The following is an 18,560-nucleotide window of genomic DNA, read 5'->3' as shown; positions in this document are numbered from 1 at the left end:
GCCTTTGCGGTTAGAAAATTGCACTTGATCATGTCGCGATATTATCGCAAATGCGATATATCGTTCAGCCCTAACACACACACACAAAGAGGAGTTCCAGGTTTGAACCAACAGCCACAGATATTTCTAACAGCCTCCTCATCCTTTGGCTGTACAAATAATCAGAACAGAAGCAGAAGAGTCTCCGTAAACTCTCAGTGTAAGCTTGTTTGCAATAACTGGCTCTTTTGGGTAAGCGCATACTTTATTCATTTACACATTCAGCAGACACACAGTGCCATGATCACTTATTCTGGGGTGGGTTTCTCCACGTTTGAGTCCCATATTCTCTTTATTGTGGCCTTTACAAACTTCTGAGGAACACTGACACAAATGTAATTATATTAAAGGAAAAACCGTCATCGGCTTTCAACAGTGTCATTGTGCCTGGGTACTGACTCTATAGATGGCAGGGATAAACTTCGTTCTTCTGAAACATATTTTGTAATTTGGAGTTTGGATGATTGTGAGAAAGAACAGAAAAAGAGTGAAAAAGAAGGTGTAGAAGAATAAAGTGAAGAGGAACATCAAAGGGAAGGTGAGGAGGAAGAAAAACAAGATGAAAAAAGGTGATGAAAGTGAAGAATGAGGTGAAAAACAAGGAAGAAGGTCAAGAATTATTATAAGACGAAAAAGGGGAAGGAGATGCTGATGAAGAGGACATAAACTTCCACGTGATGTCACCAACAGGAGAAATCAGGTTGGGACGCTAATCAGAGTTGTCATTTTTCACATGCATCACACAGCAGGAGACAGTCCACTTTAGCTGCGTTTCCACTAATAGAAATGTTTGGTTTATGGAGGAAATGTGACCCACTCATATGACTTCACTGAACAATTAGCTGCTCTATTCTTGCATACGATCCAATCAGAAGTTTGGTGCAGGGTGCTTAACAACATTTGTGCTTTCTGGCATTTGTTGGATGATGTCTACGAAAACTCGGGGCTGCTGTGCATGTGTGCAAAGGGCGTAGGACATTGGTCCATATTTCCCACAGGTGTTCAGCTGACAAGACCATAGCTTACAGCTCACATCATTTTCACTTGAACAGCATTGTCATCCAGGAGAACAGGGTACACATCATAAGATGAAGGAGATCGCTCAGAACAAGTCTGTATTGATTTTCAGTGACCTTTCCCTATAAGGTGAGAAGTGCAGCAAAGCTCTGCCAGCAAATATTCTCTACTGAATAAGAGAGCCATCTGATCCCCTCACGGCAGACATCAAGATTTCAGCTCTTTGCTTTTATTTGTGAGCCTTGTCTATTCGAATTTTTAGCTCCACTCTGTTGACTGGCAACTTTCTACCGTGGCTTCCTTCTTATCGTGAAAAAAATTCCACTCACATACAAACACAAGCTTTTTCCAGCCCAGACATCTGAAGAATTCATGTTTACTCACCGTAGAAAAATATTATTGATCTGTTTTCGTATAAAAGCCCTCAGCCCCAGGAATTTGCCGTAGATTCTATGCAAGACTGTCTTCAGATAGTCTCTCTCCCGAGGGTCCTCGCTGTCAAACAACTCCAAGAGCTGGACACAAGGTGAGGGGGGAGAAAAGTCAATTTTAGGGAGTAAGGCAGAAAAAAGCAACGTGCCTTAAAAGCAAAGAAAGATACGAAAAAGCTAAACTGACAGTAAAGAAGATGATGAAGTAGAAAAGCAGAATTCTGAAGGTGACTCAACAACTCACCTGTAGGACAAACTTCTGGTCTATGTACTTTTTGGCAATGCTGGGCTGGAATTCCTGACTCTCCAAGAACCGAATGAAGAACTCGTATACCAACTGGAGAAAGGAACACGGTTGATAAAGAATTCATGTTAACCTCCGACGCAAACAAATCTTTGTTTCACATGATAACAGGTGGAAAAGAATAGAAAAGTCCAAAGGCTCATCGCTTCTTCTCAGATATGAGTGCATTGAATTAAGCCCATAAATACTCAAACAGAACTGGATTAAAGGGAGAAACGGCTCAAAAGTCACAAAAAGCAGAGTAATCTGGGATGAGCAAGGTAGAGAAAAAAAAGTCCATTTAAGTTAAATGGAGTTTAAATGTATATTCTGGGAAATATCATCATCCATTTTTCCATATAAGAATGAAATAACCACTCTCACAACCATCATAAGACTAGAAGCATGGGGGCACTGCTAGCCTGCTTCTGTTTGAGATTCAGCAACAGGCCTGCAAACACCTCTAAAGCTCACTAATTAGCGTGCTACAGCTCTTTCATGTATTATGTATTCAAACACAACAGTACAATTTGGTCTTGCTCTTGTAGGCAGCCACATATTAAACACCCTTCTCCACACGTGGACTTTCCAGGGCACACCTCCACCCCTCTACCTGCTGCCAACTTTCACTTCAAATCACATCATTATCTGCAAAGCTACAGTCCACAAAGACTTTCTGCAGGCCTGCTGCCTTGTTGCCATCCTCACCTGATCGTAGCCAGTTCCTTCCATTTTATGATTTCCTATCTCAGGATAGTCCAACCTTCTCTATTTCCAGCTTTTCAGCACACTCTCTTCACTTCTCCATCACCTTAACTTGTGGTACAACCTTCCCAGCTTAGCGCCTCCTCGTGTTGCCACATTTCTTATTAAACACTGCATTGTTTGCTCATCCCTGTATTCCCTCCTTTTAGATTCCTAAATTTTCTCCTTACATCTCAAGACTCCTTGACACCCTTCCTCCAACTAGATCAAACACCTGTATCATAATGACTGCCTCCTTTGGTTGGCCATCTTTCCCATAACTCTCCAGTACTACTTTGCTCTTAACTTCCTCCTGAACTCTACCCACCACTGCTCTTGCTTCAGCCTGTTCTAAGGAGCTTTACCTGGCAACTCACTGATAACTGCACAGAAATGTGGGTATATAGACAAACTTAGCAGACGTTAGTAAAGAAATTACACCAAAGTACCCCTAAAGGGTTGTCATTATACACACACACACACACTTTACCTGTAAGTGTGGCCAGGAGGCCTCAAGTGTGGGCTCATCCTCTTCAGGGTCAAACTCGTTACTGTCACTGGGCGGAAGGGTCCGGAATATGTTGTGAGACACCTGGAACAAGAAAGCGGGAACTTCAATCCAGTGACTGGAAATTGGGGTTCTGACCCAACATATAGATGATAACTGCTGTTTACATGAGGGATGCTTCAATGCAGGGAACTGTTCCCTCTTGTCTAAAGTCTAAATCTTATGTACACGTAAACATTTTAACTGACACTAGGTGTCAGTTTAAACAACTTTCCAAAACCACATTTCAATTCATGCTTTCATATTTGAGCCTCTGCTTCAGTACTTCAGTTTTTCTTCGAACACTTTCTTCGAGTGGATTGACAGGGTTCAAATTTAACAAAACATTTTTTGGGGAATTATTACACACAACCATGGACCTCCTTGTCAACTATTCTGATGCATTTCTCCATTGAACAATCTTCAAACATTGCATCTTTAACCAGACCAGCATGCTTTAAATCTGGCAAGAAGTCAGAAGTCTCACAATCCTCACTGCAGCATCTACATGTATATATGTCTACACTTCAGCTTTAGAGTACTTAATTATGTGTTCATAGTCTACTAGATAACAAAAACTACCATGAAGCAGTACATTTAGCCACATACAAAACAAACCTAACAGTTTAGTGTAAACCACATCAGTCCAGATGTGTGTGACAGGTGATACATTAGATTCACTAAGAATAATACAATGAATTACAATGCTGTCCACATGTATGTCTCTTCTTAATGAGACCGACTTTGTTAACTCTTATCAAAGAGTTGTCATCAGGCAGAAACCTCTGAAAATAATATTGTGCTGTGTCAGTTTTTCTAAATGTCCATTAGACCAGTATGTTTTCTGTCTCAGCACAGGACTGCTTCTTTTACAGTACCTGCATGTACTGCAGCAGACCTTCAGTTATGACTGTCCTCAACGGCCTGAAGATATACTCTGTGGAAGGCTCCAAGTAATTAAACATAATAACAACTTGGTGCACTAGGTTAAAAAAAAAATTTAGCTTTGAGTACTTCAGGGCCTCTGTTCATTGTGGGGTCTGTGTTCATTAGCTGAACATACGTAGCTGCCAACATGCACACCAGCTCCTGTTCTGCTCTTATTTTCCTCCTGTGTATCTGCTCATCTCCTATGTGTCTGTACACAGAGCACTCAAAAATCACTGCTATGCCCTTGCTGAGCTAGGAAAAGAGGGAAGCAACATTTCAACCACACAGGATTAGTTATTTATTCTTTAGTAGTAGACTTTACATACTAAACCCAAAAAATGGACGTCCCGTGGGGCTGGATAGGGTCTGTGGCTGCTGCCAAATCAAAGAACAGAACTAAAAGTGAACTAACATAGCTCATAAATTTGACTGACCTACAAGAGAGAAAACGAAAAACAACTACAACTACTCCTTCCCTGAGAAAAGAACACAGCAACACCCACTCGCCTGCTCTAGTGAGTCTAATTAAAGAATCAGACTGAAGCTGAATCAGTTTCCTCCCACTGAATAATGACAAGTAACAAATTTAAACAGAACATTTTCACTATGTCCACTCACACCTTTACACCATCAGTGCTGAGGGCTGCAGGGGGCCGACATTTTCCAGCCGTGAGACAAAACATGACTGCACAAAAAGACGACTGGGAAAAGTGAAATCTAATTATTACAAAGAAGCTTTTCTTTAAGAAGTAAGCTTTGACCCAAAGGAGGCACACTATGCAAACATGTCTGTCAGTACTCATTTTCAGCACCATTGGCTTTACACACCAACACTACCTACAAGGGCCACACAGCACTGCCCCATCAATGACTCGAAATTTCAAGGTGCATGCTACCTTAATGTTTCACGTGTGTCAAAAGACAGTAAAATTCTTTAGATATGGGGATGACACGCTAAGACAGGAAACATCTCCAGACCCCACTGACAAAAACAGACATTTTTACCTCATTAAATGTAATAAAATTTACAGTTTTTAGTACCTGCTCCAAAGAGGTTACAATTTTGGTAGCAGTCTGTGAAAAACGATAGATTGTAAAGTTTTGAATGAATGGCGAACAGTCCATTAAAATTTAGATTCCATCCACAAGGTGCTCAAGGTCAGCTTAATGATTTATTGGTCAAAATTTGACAAAAGGGCTTTGTGCAGACAAACCAACACCCATCACTGCAAACTTTCCTCCATCTTTGAGATGAAGATGGTGTAAAGTTGTGAGTGGACATGGCGAAAACAAAAAAACTGAACTTCAGTGTTCTGTACAGACAGAGTGCAAATCTACTGTTTACGCAGAATGGGCAGATTCATTCTTTCTTACCATTTTCACAACCTCGGGGTAGGCCTGTTCTGTCAGGTAGCCCCGGCTTACGGTCACGTAGTCCACCAGCTCGTTGAGCGTGGAGCGCTTGTACTCCTTCATCTTGAGGTCTGACAGCGTGTCCATGAAGTCAAAGACAGTACAGCACTGCTGCAGCTTCTTCAGGAACAGCTCCGGCTGCTCCGCCGCCGGCACGTCTAGACAGGCAAAAGCAAACACAGGGGAAAGAGAAAGATGATGACAACGGTTAGATAAATTGGTAAAGACACATATCTGGAGCGAGCAGATGCTTCTGACTCCCGCAGCTACCAGAAAGCTGTAATAGCAAACATCACATGGTCAAAGACGGGCAGAGTAAAAACAGGGATTTGAGCAGACCTGGTGGGACAGAGGCCTGATACACAAATAACCACATTAATATTTATTGATTTATTTTTTCATTACCATTTTATGAGAAAAGCAATTAATGGTCATGGTCAGGATTCTACCCTTTGAAGCTAAAAACCTGCTTTCTCCATGAATTTACAAACTAAACAATTAGCACAGCAAGTTGTTGGTAATGAAAACCATTTTTAGCCACATTGAGATCAAGTTATACTTTCTTTACTTCTTAGTCAATTGTCTACAGGCAGATTGGGTTAAAGACACATCCAATACCATGTAGTAGTTAAACTGTTACTGATCTGCCCTCATCTCGTGCTGATTTTGTCGCTTCCTGAATCACCTGTTTTAATATTTGGAGCGAAAGCAGAGCATCTCTGTTTGGTGTAAACACAAGATGAAGTAGGTGGGTAGTTACAGCCACAAAGAAGAAAATGTGTGACTTTGCCTAGAAGAAGAAATCGAAGTTTCCGAGCTCTCCAATAGATGTTCACGGAGGACTGTTCAAAAGAAACGAAGGATGCTACCAGTGCATGCCTCAGTTGTAAAAGTGTGCTTCTTGCTCTGCAACAGCTTTTAACTTATTCATCTTCCCTGCAGACCCCTGTCTGCACAGGCAGGATGAGTGTGACAGCCTCATTATCCAGCAGCGAGTGTTTCTGATGGGAGAGGCAACGCTGTCACGAATTGTGTGGATGTGCAGGCAGAAGAAGGCGGCAGGTGTCTTTATTCTGATCCCACTGTGACAGACACGACAAGAAGGTCGCACAGAGTTCAGACCTGCGGGGGAGACTAGCAACAATCTTCCCAGATCGCCACAACTCAAGACCCGGTGCTCTCATCCCGGCAGGACTGGGCCATTATTATGTAAGAGATAAGCTGCTGCTCTGAAGACAGCACACTGCTACTACTGTGCATGTGTGCGCTCCACAATTACACTTCAAAGCGCTTGGCTGCATTTTGAATTCTATTGCTACTGACGATGAGTCACAATATACATGTAAATGAGCGAGAAAGTTAGGGAGTACCGGTGAAATGACTTTTTCACCTCACCATAACATGCAGGTTTTGTGATAATGAGTAGGTGATTCCTTATTTTACCTCTGAAATACTTCATTTTTCACCATTTTCAATTTTACAAACCAAATAATAGACTGAAAGAAGGAAATATGCCTATTTTATAGAAAGAAATGCAAAAGTTTTTTTTGCATATTTGTTGATTTTACTGAGCTCTCTCACTTGAGCAGGCCCTTTCCAGTAGTAGAAATAGTGAAAAGCACTGATAAGCGACATACAGATACACAAACTGTTACATCAAGTCTAGTTTTAACTACAAATCATTATGAAAACAAAGAGAAATTCAATGCGATGCCTTCCTTTAACGCGCTTCCTGTCAGTCTGTGGCAGCTCCAGTTTAGCCTAAACTAAGATGACTTCAGTCAACAAAATCCAAATCCAATTCAGCTTTGTAAAAACTCTGACAAGAGGGGAACTAATAAAAGTTCAAGGACACATGATGTGTGAAGCGTCTATACATCGGTGTTGCTGTTATGAAGAAGCAATCACTGTGAGGCTGATTAGTGCATAAACTGTTTGTATGGCAGAGAAGCAGAATCATATTAACGTATGACCAGAATACTTCAACTGTGCTGTAAGCATCCTGTGTAGCAAACCTCAGCATCCTGTTAGAAATAAAAAGGGTTTAAAATGTCTTCTACTTTACTTCCTTTAAATAATATTAACTTGGGAAATTAGAAAATGATCTGCGGCTGAAGAAACATAATTAAACTTCTGTATAAATGGATGATTTGGTTCATTCTTCCTTTTTTGTCAGCTCATTACAATGAATGGCTAAAATCCTCTTCCTGAAGCTCTGACCGTTTAAAGAGAAAGTGCAGTTTCCTGTCCTGGGGGAAAAAAGTCCTCTGCAGATCTCCTTGAGCGCATTTAAAGTGATTATGCTGAATGTGTTTTGATCCAAATGCCACTAGTTACTCACGACCTGCTGGCCTCCTGCTTTAGCTCAGCTCATTGAGGATGCATCCAACCGGGCCAGTCACAATCAAACCCAAACCCTGGCTGACTGGCAGCAGTCCTAATCCCTGCTCCACTAACTTCCACAATAAACGTTCATTTATCAGAGAGAATGCACAGCAAGCTGATTTTAGCTGAATTCTTCACGTTTGGTTGAGACATTACAACACACGCAAAAATATTCTTATCCTGCCAAGTTTACTCAGCGCTCCAAATAGCCCACAAATTGTGCTGCAGTCTTATTGTACACATAAGAGGGATTCACTCTTTTCTGCTCAAATTAAACAATCTGCTTGATAAAGAACATCAGAAATTAAGACAACTAGAAGATTCATTTGCACTACTTTATTGCGTTGCTGACCCCAGGGATGACCTGGTTTTGTGGTGTTTCAGCATCCATTTCTGTTCACTGCTTTAGCTTAATGGCCTGCAACACAACCCTTATTTGCTCACTCTTATCACTCATCAGTGTTGGATTCAGCAGTAGCAGACGGCAAACCCAAATAAACCAGCACACACAGTAACACAGTAAACAACTTTCCTGACCTATGGTCTCTCTAGGTGAAGAACGAAAGATTTTTTGGGCTAAAATAATGGTGTGTCCTCTGTGTTCTATCCCTGCATGTTCCTCTCCACATCTAAACCTGTTCCTTTAGATGAGAAGAAAAAAGGGCAGGTAAAGATTGTCCTACGTCATGTCTGTGTGTATGTAGTCTTCTCTTTGAACACATAACTGCAAAACAGGAGAGTAATATGGCATCAAAGTGGTCCCTCTTCTTCCACGTCATGTGTTGCATGTGAAACACCCTTCATGTGCATGCCTATGCATCGTGAAATATGAACTGTGGGCTGGAAAAACGTGCATGCATCTTTATCAAGAAGGTTTCATCTGTCACATTGTTGTGTAATATGCATATGGGTGACAAGGCTGTATACAGAGGACAATGTTCAAGAAAGTGCTATACAGTGTATAGTGAGTGCAGAGGGCAGTGTGCAATACAAGAATAAATATGCTGTCCTCTGAAGATGCACCTTGATATCTAGCACGATCTAGCCAGATGTTAGTAACAGTGCTGTAAGACGGTAGCGTCTGAGAAACCTGGAGGCCAAGTCAACACTTCAGAATTGTTGTGCTCCTCAATCCATTGCTGAACCATTTGTGCTTTGTGGCAGAATGCATTATCCTGCTAAAAGAGGTTTTCCATGAAACGGTGTACATGGTCTGCAACAACACTTAGGGAGGTTGTATGTGTCAAAGTAACATCCACATGTAAGGTAGGACCCAGGGTTTCCCAGCAGAACACCTCTGCCGGCTTGCCTTCTTCCCATAATCCATCCTGACTCCAAGTGTTCCCCAGGTAAGCAACACAGTCACCTGACCAGCCATGTGATGTAGAAGAAATTCTGATTCATCAGACCAGGCCAGTTCTCACATGCCCATCAGTGCTTTTTATAATTTCTGCTGCCATCACCTTTTATGGTGGTGGACAGGCATCTGCATGGGCACCCTGACTGCTCTGCACCTATGCAGCCTCATAACACCACTGTGATGCACTTTGTGTTCTCACGCCTTTCTATCAGACCTTTTTGGCTCCCCACATGCATCAGTGAGCTTTGGTTGCCCATGACCCTGTTGCTGGTTCACCACCGTACCTTCCTTGGACCACTTTTGACAGATACTGACCGCTGCAGAATGGGAACACCCCAGAAGAGCTGCTATTTTGGAGATGCTCTGGCCGAGTCGCTTAGCCATCGTAATTAGGCCCTTGTCAAATTCGCTCAAATCCTTACACTTACCCATTTTTCCTGCTTCTAACACATCAACTTTGAGGACTGAATGTTCACTCGGTCCGTAATATATCCCACCCACTAACAGGTGCCATGATGAAGAGATAACCATTGTTATTCACTTCACCTGTCAGTGCTCATAATGTTATACGTGATGGGTGTATATCTGAGGTTCATCACCCCAGTGGCATCAGAAGAGAGCTCTTTCTTAGCCTCTGTATTTTATGTTTGGCTGTGTATGCACCTGCAAGCTGTAACAATATACATTATTATGTAGTCCAATTTGTTGCACACCACAGCAAAAAAACAAAAACAAAAAAAATGTTCTTGCTTGCTTTGTGTGTACTCCTGCACTCTTTGGTGTGTATGTGTGAGTCCTTCCTCTCAGTACAGCAGTGTACAGTATGCTGTACATCATTACTGTAATTACCCGCTTCACAATTCGGGGTCGGATTGTGTTGGAGAGCCCGGGGCCTCGGAATCCTGCAACTCTGCTTCTGTTGAAGCATGTGAACAGCCTTAAAGGAAGCTATTAATAGACAGATAATCACAAAGGACAGAGTAATCCCTCCACACAGACAAAGCGAGGGGGCATAGCTAAACGGCTTGGAGCTGGCTGAGAGACTACCAGGGTGAATGAGGGGAGAGAAGCAGAGAGAGCTAGAGACACACTGTGCATAAAAATGTGTGCAACTGTACTTAAAAGTATGTGAGAGAATGCGCGCGCACGTGTGTGTGTGGCCTAGGATAACCCAGAAACCACCCTGATATTGCGCGCACAGATATAATCTCAGTTAGGCCCAGAAATCAGCACAAAGAGCAGCCTGTGTCGCAGCCGTATATGAAACCTCTGAAAGGGGTCCCAGAGAAGGTTATTCTCTGTGTGTATCTACATCAGAGTGGATATCAACAAGTAATCTTCTGTAAAAACAGCCTAAATGATGGAGGGGGAAAAAGAAAAGAAGAAGAAGAAGAAGAAGCAGCAACAAACCAACCGTATTCCATCAGCATTTTCTAGTAAGATAAAACTTCAAATCTTCACAAAGAGTTGAAGGTGAGGTCTACTAAATACTTGTTCGGTCAAACTAACAGTCCAAAATCAGAGTTTATGTTTAGCACTGATGATCAAATTAAATAACTGTACAATGTGGAGCTCCCTGAATGCAAAATAACTATGATGTTTATGGTTCCACATTTTTCATGCCATGCTCCCCTCTCCTGTCTGCCTCCTCACAGCCTATTATCTGTAATTTAACCACAGCAGCAGCTAACAAATATTGTCATTATCCATTGTAGTCACTGGGTCTTCAAAATGCCAGAAAAGGCTTTTAAAAAGTCCTGTGCGAGTCGGCAGTGCATAAGGTGGCATATTCAAATTCCCTGCACTGTCAAAAGGCCAAAAATATTCAGCTTAGTAAAATAGAAAAAAATTTAAATGTTCATATTTAACAACTGAAACTGGGGGACTTTTGGCTTCCTGGCCTCATTAAAAAGAAACATATCCATCCCTCAAAATTTTCTCTTGTAATTTCCTTTCAGTAATAATCAAATTATTTATTTCTCAGCTACTGTCTGCTTTTTTTTTTTTTCCTGTAAAACATTACGGTGTTAATTTGAATATGGGAATAAAAATGCATTCAGAATATTGTAAAATAATGTCATTCTGAGAGCAGAGTAGTGGGACAAATGCAGGAGACGGTCTCTTCATAGCCATTAAAAGGTTACACTCCACTGCAGACTGCCACGTTGTAGCTAATGCTTCCTATTAAAAATGATCAAAATCATCATGAAGGATAACACCACACATTATCTAGTTAAACATTCAAACATATACCAGCTTCAGTCAGACCCTTCCAAGTTAACCTGTCTCTTTAAAATCACATCTCTGTGTCGATGCAGAGGGCGGAAAGTGATTTTAACGCAAAGCCGCAAAGCAAAAGGACGAAAGGATAGAAAAACAATTACTTGCCCACACACAATCTAATTGTATGATTAACCACAATAGCCCCATTCAAACAGCCAAACCCACTCACCTTCATGGGCTGCATAACCCTACTACCAATGTTTGCAACTGTAAGCATAACTGATGAAGTTGATCTCATTTCAGAGTGTATATAGTTTCATATATACAACTACCCATATCACAAAGGGCTTTTTACTTCTACCATGCCTCTTTATCCCCAAATCCATTTAGCTGGTACAAATGTGCTCTGTTTTTTCTTTAATCCGCCAGCCACTCTGGACAGTCGATGAAACTCATGAGCGTTTAGCGGTTGCTGATCCACACCGTCAGTCTCTTTGAGCAACAGCAAGCCATGATTTGTAGGATCGGAATGACAATATGACTGCAGCAGAGGCTAGTGTGGCTAGTAAAACGTAGGCTGCAAAAGAAAATAGTTGGAAGGAATACGCCTGCATGTATTCTGTTTTTTCTTATATATCTAGACTTGCTATGTCTGGTAGCTTCAATACCTTTATGATGCTTAGGTCAAGAACAGCTTGGTTTACATTTGTGGTTAAGACTTGCAAATCGAGAAAACTTTGGGGCACTTTTAGAAATTAATACTGGCTATCAAATATAAGTCAAAACAGTTGGTGCCCATGGATTAGCCAAACTTATTTCAAGCTTTGTAGGTGGGATTGAAGTACACTGACCAGCATACAGGGACCAGGAAAAAAAAGAAAGGAAACCCTAATGCACAAACACTCACAGCTTCTCTGCAAGTCTAACACAGACGAAGAACGTGATCTATTAGATGCATGCAATACAATGTTAAATACAACATTACATGACCGTCCCTGTTACACCATCTAAAAAGGCGCTGTAAGAAGTAATCGTCCATAATGAAATCTTGACAAACGTAAATCAATAGAGATTGATATGCTAAGATTTTATTTCTCTAATTCAACCATTTATTCCATCTGAGTGAAAAATCCTCATACTAAGTGCTGCCAAAGCTTCTAACCAACTTCATTATCACTTCATTATTCAGCCTCAGTCTAAATGACAAAATAATAAACTCTCTCAGATTATCAGCAAAGGCAAAAACAAGCACTGCACCCGAAGTCATTTGTGTTGTCAGCTTCTAGATTACTTAAGTAGCCTGAGAGGTGTTTATTAGTTAAATAAACTGTAAGATTTATAGCAGGGTGAACATATTTGCTGCACTCCTTTCTGTTTCCATTTGACTCACAACTTCACGCAGACATCATTAGACAAACAGACCTTCAGCCACAATAAGAATATTAGACAGAGGTTTTGAACACTCCACAATACAGATGTGAACTTCATAATCCAATGTTTCAGTGGTATCAGTCTGGAGTAACACTGTCATATTCAATTGTCCAAATGAATCTTTCTGACTCAAAGATCTAATGTCGTGTTTTAGAGCAATTTCTTTAGAAACCTCACAGACTTTAACTCTGTGTCCTTGAAAGACCATCAAGCATGATGGTAGACACTAGGTCACAGAACTAGAAAAGCTTCACAACTTCTTGCAAAGCAAACTGCTCTCATATCAACGAAACTATTCTGAGATACTTTATGAGCGCGGCTCTGGCCTGCGGAAACACTGATGCACCACTCTGGCTTCAGCCTCACCCTGATTTTCTCCTCCTCCTCCCTGCCCTCTTAGTTCTGTTCCGTTTCTCAGCTTTGGAAGAGACTCTCATCTGGGCTCCCTGGCAGAGGAAGAGAGAAGTCGGTGCTGCTTAATTAATGGTGGAAAAAAACTTAACTCACAGCACGAGAGAGCAGTTGGATGTCTCGCTGCAGGAAATCCTATAAGTCAGGCTAATTACATAACAGCATGAACCTATTGAATGAAGGGTCAGAATCCAGCAGCTTACATTTGTAATTGTCTATTTTAAAAAAAAGCTTGTAAAATCTGTTGTTTAGTAAGCTTATCATTCAGCCATTTAGCAGAAATTCTGAAACGCATGCTCTAATGAGTTGGCAAAAATAGTGACTCTGCAGTGGAAGCAAGCAGGGCACAAAAAGTGTTGTTTTTTTTTTTCTCCATCTACCAAAGCATGGCATGCCTTTCACATTACAACAGCATCTCATCATTAAATTTAGGGTGGTGGGTGAATGAAACAGGGGAATTTTAGCATTTAGCAAAGGTGATTTCAAAAGCAAACAGTCATTTCCTCATTAATAACATGAACGAACCGAGATATTAAGACTAACAAGGGAAAATATAATGTTTGTGCCCACAGCTAATCATGTGAGTGATGACGTCTGTCCTTGGAACAAGTGAAGTTGAGCTGAAGCAGTCAACTGTTTCCGTGTGGCCTGCGGGTGAACTCCGCATGTTGACGGGGTATAAATACAAAGTGGGGCACGGCTACTGGGATAAATATACACAGAAAACTAAGGCTTTAAGACAGCGGCAGGTTTGGAAACAAAGAACAAGACTGAATCTAAGCCTTTGGTGAAGAAATCCTTTGGAACAAGAATAAAAATAAATACAAACGAAAACACAATAAAAATGTGTGGGGAAAACTATCTCACCCCCTCACTCTGATATGAATGAAAATGTAATATCGATTTTAGCACAATTTAGCGCGCCAATAAAATTTGAGGAGACTATTGAAATGCTAAGTGTCTCAATGCTATCCTTCACCATCTTTTAGATTATACTATCGTCCGTGCAGTACAGGAGAGACTTTAGTGGAAGTACAAATCTAGGAGGGGAATCATAGAAAAGTATCAGGTGACCAGGCGGCACACTCTTTAAGAAGAGTACACTCACACAGACACACACAGTGTAAATGGGAAAGTCCCTCATCTCTAAAAGCAGTCAATGTGTGTGACCGGGTGAACAGGCTTGAGTTACAGCAGGAGAGAGAGAGTAAGAGTGAGAGCAAGCACAAGCGGCTGCAGCACATGGGCATAGTACGAAGGTTAATTTGCAGAATTAGTCCTGTGAAAGAGAGAGAGCGCTCTATGTACACACACACTTTGTCTTCTACCAACGCAAACAACAGTCATAAAGGTATAAACAGTCAGGACTGCAGATAAGGAGTAAAGGCAGACATACCCTCTGATGGAGGGATGCTTTGGGTGTGGCCTTTGCACTTCTTGCTTCTGATTGTGGCTTTCAATTAATGTTATTTACGCTGATAAAAAGGTGTTGATTCTTTATGGAGAGAGATTCGCCTGAAAAGGGTTGCAAATGTGTGCAATGGGATTCACAAGCATTAGCTAAGATTTACAACTGTGTGTAACTTTGGAGGAGTCACACGTGCATGCTTCAATCCACACACAAATACAAAGCAATCTGACCACGTGTGACTCCACAAAAGTTACACACAAATCATTGCACAGAGTTGTAAGTCGTAGTTTGAGCTTGGGAATCATATCGTTCACATTTGCAACCGTTTTCAGGCTAATTTCTCTCCATAATTTTTCGGCCCCATCCCCTTTTAGCAATTGAGAACAAATAGCCAGTGAGAGAGGAGAAAACAGGGATTAACTATGCCTCATCAGCAGCTCTACAAAAAAATGACAATTTTCACTTTGTCATCTCCAAAAAGAGGACAACTAAGTGGATAAAGTGCTCAAATACTAAGCTTTTAACATTGCCAAGCCTGTATTGTTTTGCAAAATACTCTCTTTGCAAACAAAAATAGAAGAAACTGCTAGTTTAAGGGGACCTTTTATGTTCATTTTCAGATCTATAATTTTACTCTTGCACTCTGCTAAAGTAGCTTTGATGATTCATGCTGACTTGATAGCATCATGAAGATGCTGCAAATTTGTCAGCTACAAATCCATGACGCAGTTTTCTACAGTTCTAGGGGATGAGGGCACTGTAGTCATAAATGGATGGACATGGTCAGCAACAATACTCAGATAGGCTGTGTCTAAATGATGCTCAAACGGTACTAAGAAGCTCAAACTGTGCCAAGAAAAAATCCACCCACACCATTACAACACCACCAGCAGTCTGCGCTGGGATGGATGGATCCACGCTTTCATGTTGTTTATACCAAATTCTAACCTTACCACCTGACTGCTACCCACTAATAGTAGTGCCAGTTACCCCAAGGCAATGTCAAATCTGGCTTCAAACTTCAGCAAACAAAATATTTATACAACTGTTTAAATTCAAAAAGGAACTGTGTGTTTTCAGTCTCCCCTTTCCCAGCATTCACTGCTGTCAATACAGGGCCCATGAGCCAAAGAGGTTAAACATTACATAAAGGATTAACGTGAGATGAGATGATAAATGCTCACTGTCATAACATCTGTTCGGTTTTGGTCTTCAAACCAGGACAGACGTGACCCAGCAACATCAGCTGTCAATCCCAACCTCAACAGGAAGCTGATTCACCACCAACTAACAGATGATCACGATGCTGGGCTGAAATGAACGCAACTCAAGTTAAAGGGCCACTGTAACCATGGCAACCAAATCAAACAAAGGCTGAAATGGTTCAAAGTGCTGCTGCTTAAAGCAATTACACTTTCAATGCAGAACTGAAATGTTCCTTAGTTTCACCTGTATAGAATGGCAAATGGGCAGTCTCCTTTTCTTTTTGGACATACCTCCCTGACATTTCACTATACGGACAGCTTTCCTGTCAAATGGTACATGTGGTTTAAGGATCAGATAATTCCGGTACTTCTTATCACATTCTGAAGGAAAATGAGGCACCAATGACATGGAGGGAGGCGATCATTTCAATTATACCACACACAAAATTTTTTAAATATATAGAGACCAATTTAGGTACAGGAAGACCTTGGATAATTGATCAGGTGAATTAGGAAAATATTACAGTAATTAGTAAAGATGGCAAAAGGCCTCTCTCCCTGAGACAGCTGGGATAGCATCCAGGCCCCATTTAGTTTATTAAATGCATCAAAACTTTGTAAAACTTGCCAAATACCAGAATTAAAATTAGCAGGCACCTCAATCAGAATAGAAACCCAGAGAGGGGTTGCCAGCACGGATGCCCACTTAGCCCTACTCCATTTGCTTTGTACACTGAACCCCTAGCACAGTTAATAAGGGATGATGCGAAGCTAAAAGGAACAATGGTCAGAGACCTTGAACAGAAGATTTGTTTATCTTTTTGTTGTTTGTAACCACAACAAAGGTTACCATTCCCAAACTCATGTTTCTGCTGAGAAGATTTAGAACTTACTGAAGCTATAAAGCACATGAATTTCACAACTACACATGCCATTAATGGGAAAGAAAACTCTATATAGACAGCACACTGGGAGCTAAAACCAAAGGTCACAGAATGGTCACAGTGAGAACTGATGGGAGGTTTAAATATTGAAATTAGATTGGTATCGATTCCTAGCGTTCAGTTTCGTCAGATGGAGAACTGCACTTCTTCCAGGAAATTCATATAAAGTTACGGCTCAGGTACTTTAGAAATACAACGTACTTTAATAGTAAGGATGGGAATCAATGACTTGTTCTTGTAGAGAACTGGTTCTCAGTAGACCAATTCCTTGGAATCGTTAGTCTGCCTGTATATCAATCCCGCTTATCGGTTCGTGCACTCTCGCTGCAATCAGATGATTTCAGTTTGTGTGTCAGTGGAGGAAAACAGTGGATATGGACATTACTTTTATTTTTATTGCATAAAAGGGTGGGAGCTTTATGGTAAAATAAAGCCTGCTCCAGAACAAAGATGCATCGTACTGTTAACACAACTTCAGCTTTTTACAAGCACGTGCACAGACAGCATGCTAAGGCTAAGCTAGCCAAGAAGGCAGAAGGATGTTAAAGCTGAGTTAATGCTGACCGCAGCCCAGCACTGTGATAAAGTGAGCTGCTGCTGAACTTCAACAGGTAACAAACTGTTGACTAATCAAGCTGCAGCCTCTATTTCTACCTGTTCATGTGTTTGCAGTAGAATCACGGGGACGATCATTTTGAAGTCTCTTTGTGTTGGTTTCCATCTTTGCTTTGTGTTCATAAACACTAAAAGAAAGATCATATTTGTGTCCTCATTAGGATAGGAATTTGTGTTGGTGTGTGGGGCTGTAGCCTGCAGGTTTATATTGTTAAATAGCAATTATGGTAATGTGTGTTTCAGATCATTTTACCAAGTAACATGAAAGTAACGTAACAAACAGTAGTATAACAAAGTCTTTAACCTGGGTGTAATTAAGTATTGTACTGCATTACTTTTAAGAAATGTGTTCTGTGTAATAATTACTTTTTTGAGTAATGACCCCAGTAATGATCACAACCAAGAGGGGAAATACCTTCAGCATGCACAATGACAATCAATAAGGGAATCAAAAATGAATGGAATCGATAAGTGATATCAATAATGGAACTGGAATTGCGAAATTCTTATCAATTCCCATCCTTATTAAACAGTAAAACCAATAATGAGCAGGAACAAACTTCTTACTAACATTATGAATGGGGGAAAAATGAACTAATAAATTGAAATCTAAATGGAAGAATGAGTGTAGGGTTTGTATTTCAGACGATGACTGGCAGAATGTGCGTACAAACAATCTAAACAAGCAACGTGGAAAGTAGGACTCAAAACAATCTGCAGATGTATGGGATTTTTCTAATCAACAAAATAAATGTACATTGCATCAGAATAAAGGGATATAACCACTCAGTGACCATTGCATAATCATACTCAGTAGGTGAGAATAGTAGTCTAAATTTAAATGAGTTGATTGTGATATTCATACCAAAGGGCAGTCCAATTTTCTCCTTTAGATCATTTCTGGAGGGCTTGCTGACTTTAGCTTATTCCCCTTTTTACCCACAATCTAGAGCGTGCAAATAGTTCATACAGCTTTGTTCATATTAGCTGGGTCACCTTTACTAGTTATTCTTAATCTTCTACTTACAGAGGGCATTTCTAACAGCTCACTGAGCTCAGCAGCAAAGATTCCTCTCTTATGGTCCAATGCCAGAATACAGCATGCATGAATGAAAGGTGGGGGCAATGATGTTGAGATCACCAATCAAATGATCAAAATCATTTCTTTTCA

General features: G+C 40.8%; 1 protein-coding gene across 4 annotated transcripts in view; it reads right to left on the bottom strand.

The window, feature by feature from the left end:
• The window catches only part of ppp2r5eb (protein phosphatase 2, regulatory subunit B', epsilon isoform b), a 47,716-nt gene that overhangs the window by 6,258 nt on the left and 22,898 nt on the right, over window positions 1–18,560 (bottom strand). For all 4 annotated transcript variants that reach the window (XM_005728586.2, XM_005728587.2, XM_005728585.2 and 1 more), the window contains 4 exons: window positions 5,366–5,562; window positions 3,005–3,106; window positions 1,732–1,824; window positions 1,441–1,571 (listed from right to left, as the gene is read on the bottom strand). In XM_005728586.2, coding sequence (XP_005728643.1) covers window positions 1,441–1,571; window positions 1,732–1,824; window positions 3,005–3,106; window positions 5,366–5,562 — 523 coding nt within the window. The remainder of the gene's footprint in view (window positions 1–1,440; window positions 1,572–1,731; window positions 1,825–3,004; window positions 3,107–5,365; window positions 5,563–18,560) is intronic.

Source organism: Pundamilia nyererei, unplaced genomic scaffold (genome assembly GCF_000239375.1).
Source record: "Pundamilia nyererei isolate P.nyererei 1_Seehausen unplaced genomic scaffold, PunNye1.0 scaffold00029, whole genome shotgun sequence".
Taxonomy (NCBI): Eukaryota; Metazoa; Chordata; class Actinopteri; order Cichliformes; family Cichlidae; genus Pundamilia; species Pundamilia nyererei.
Note: the sequence above shows the minus strand (reverse complement) of the source record. Positions and strands in the feature narration are given on the sequence as shown.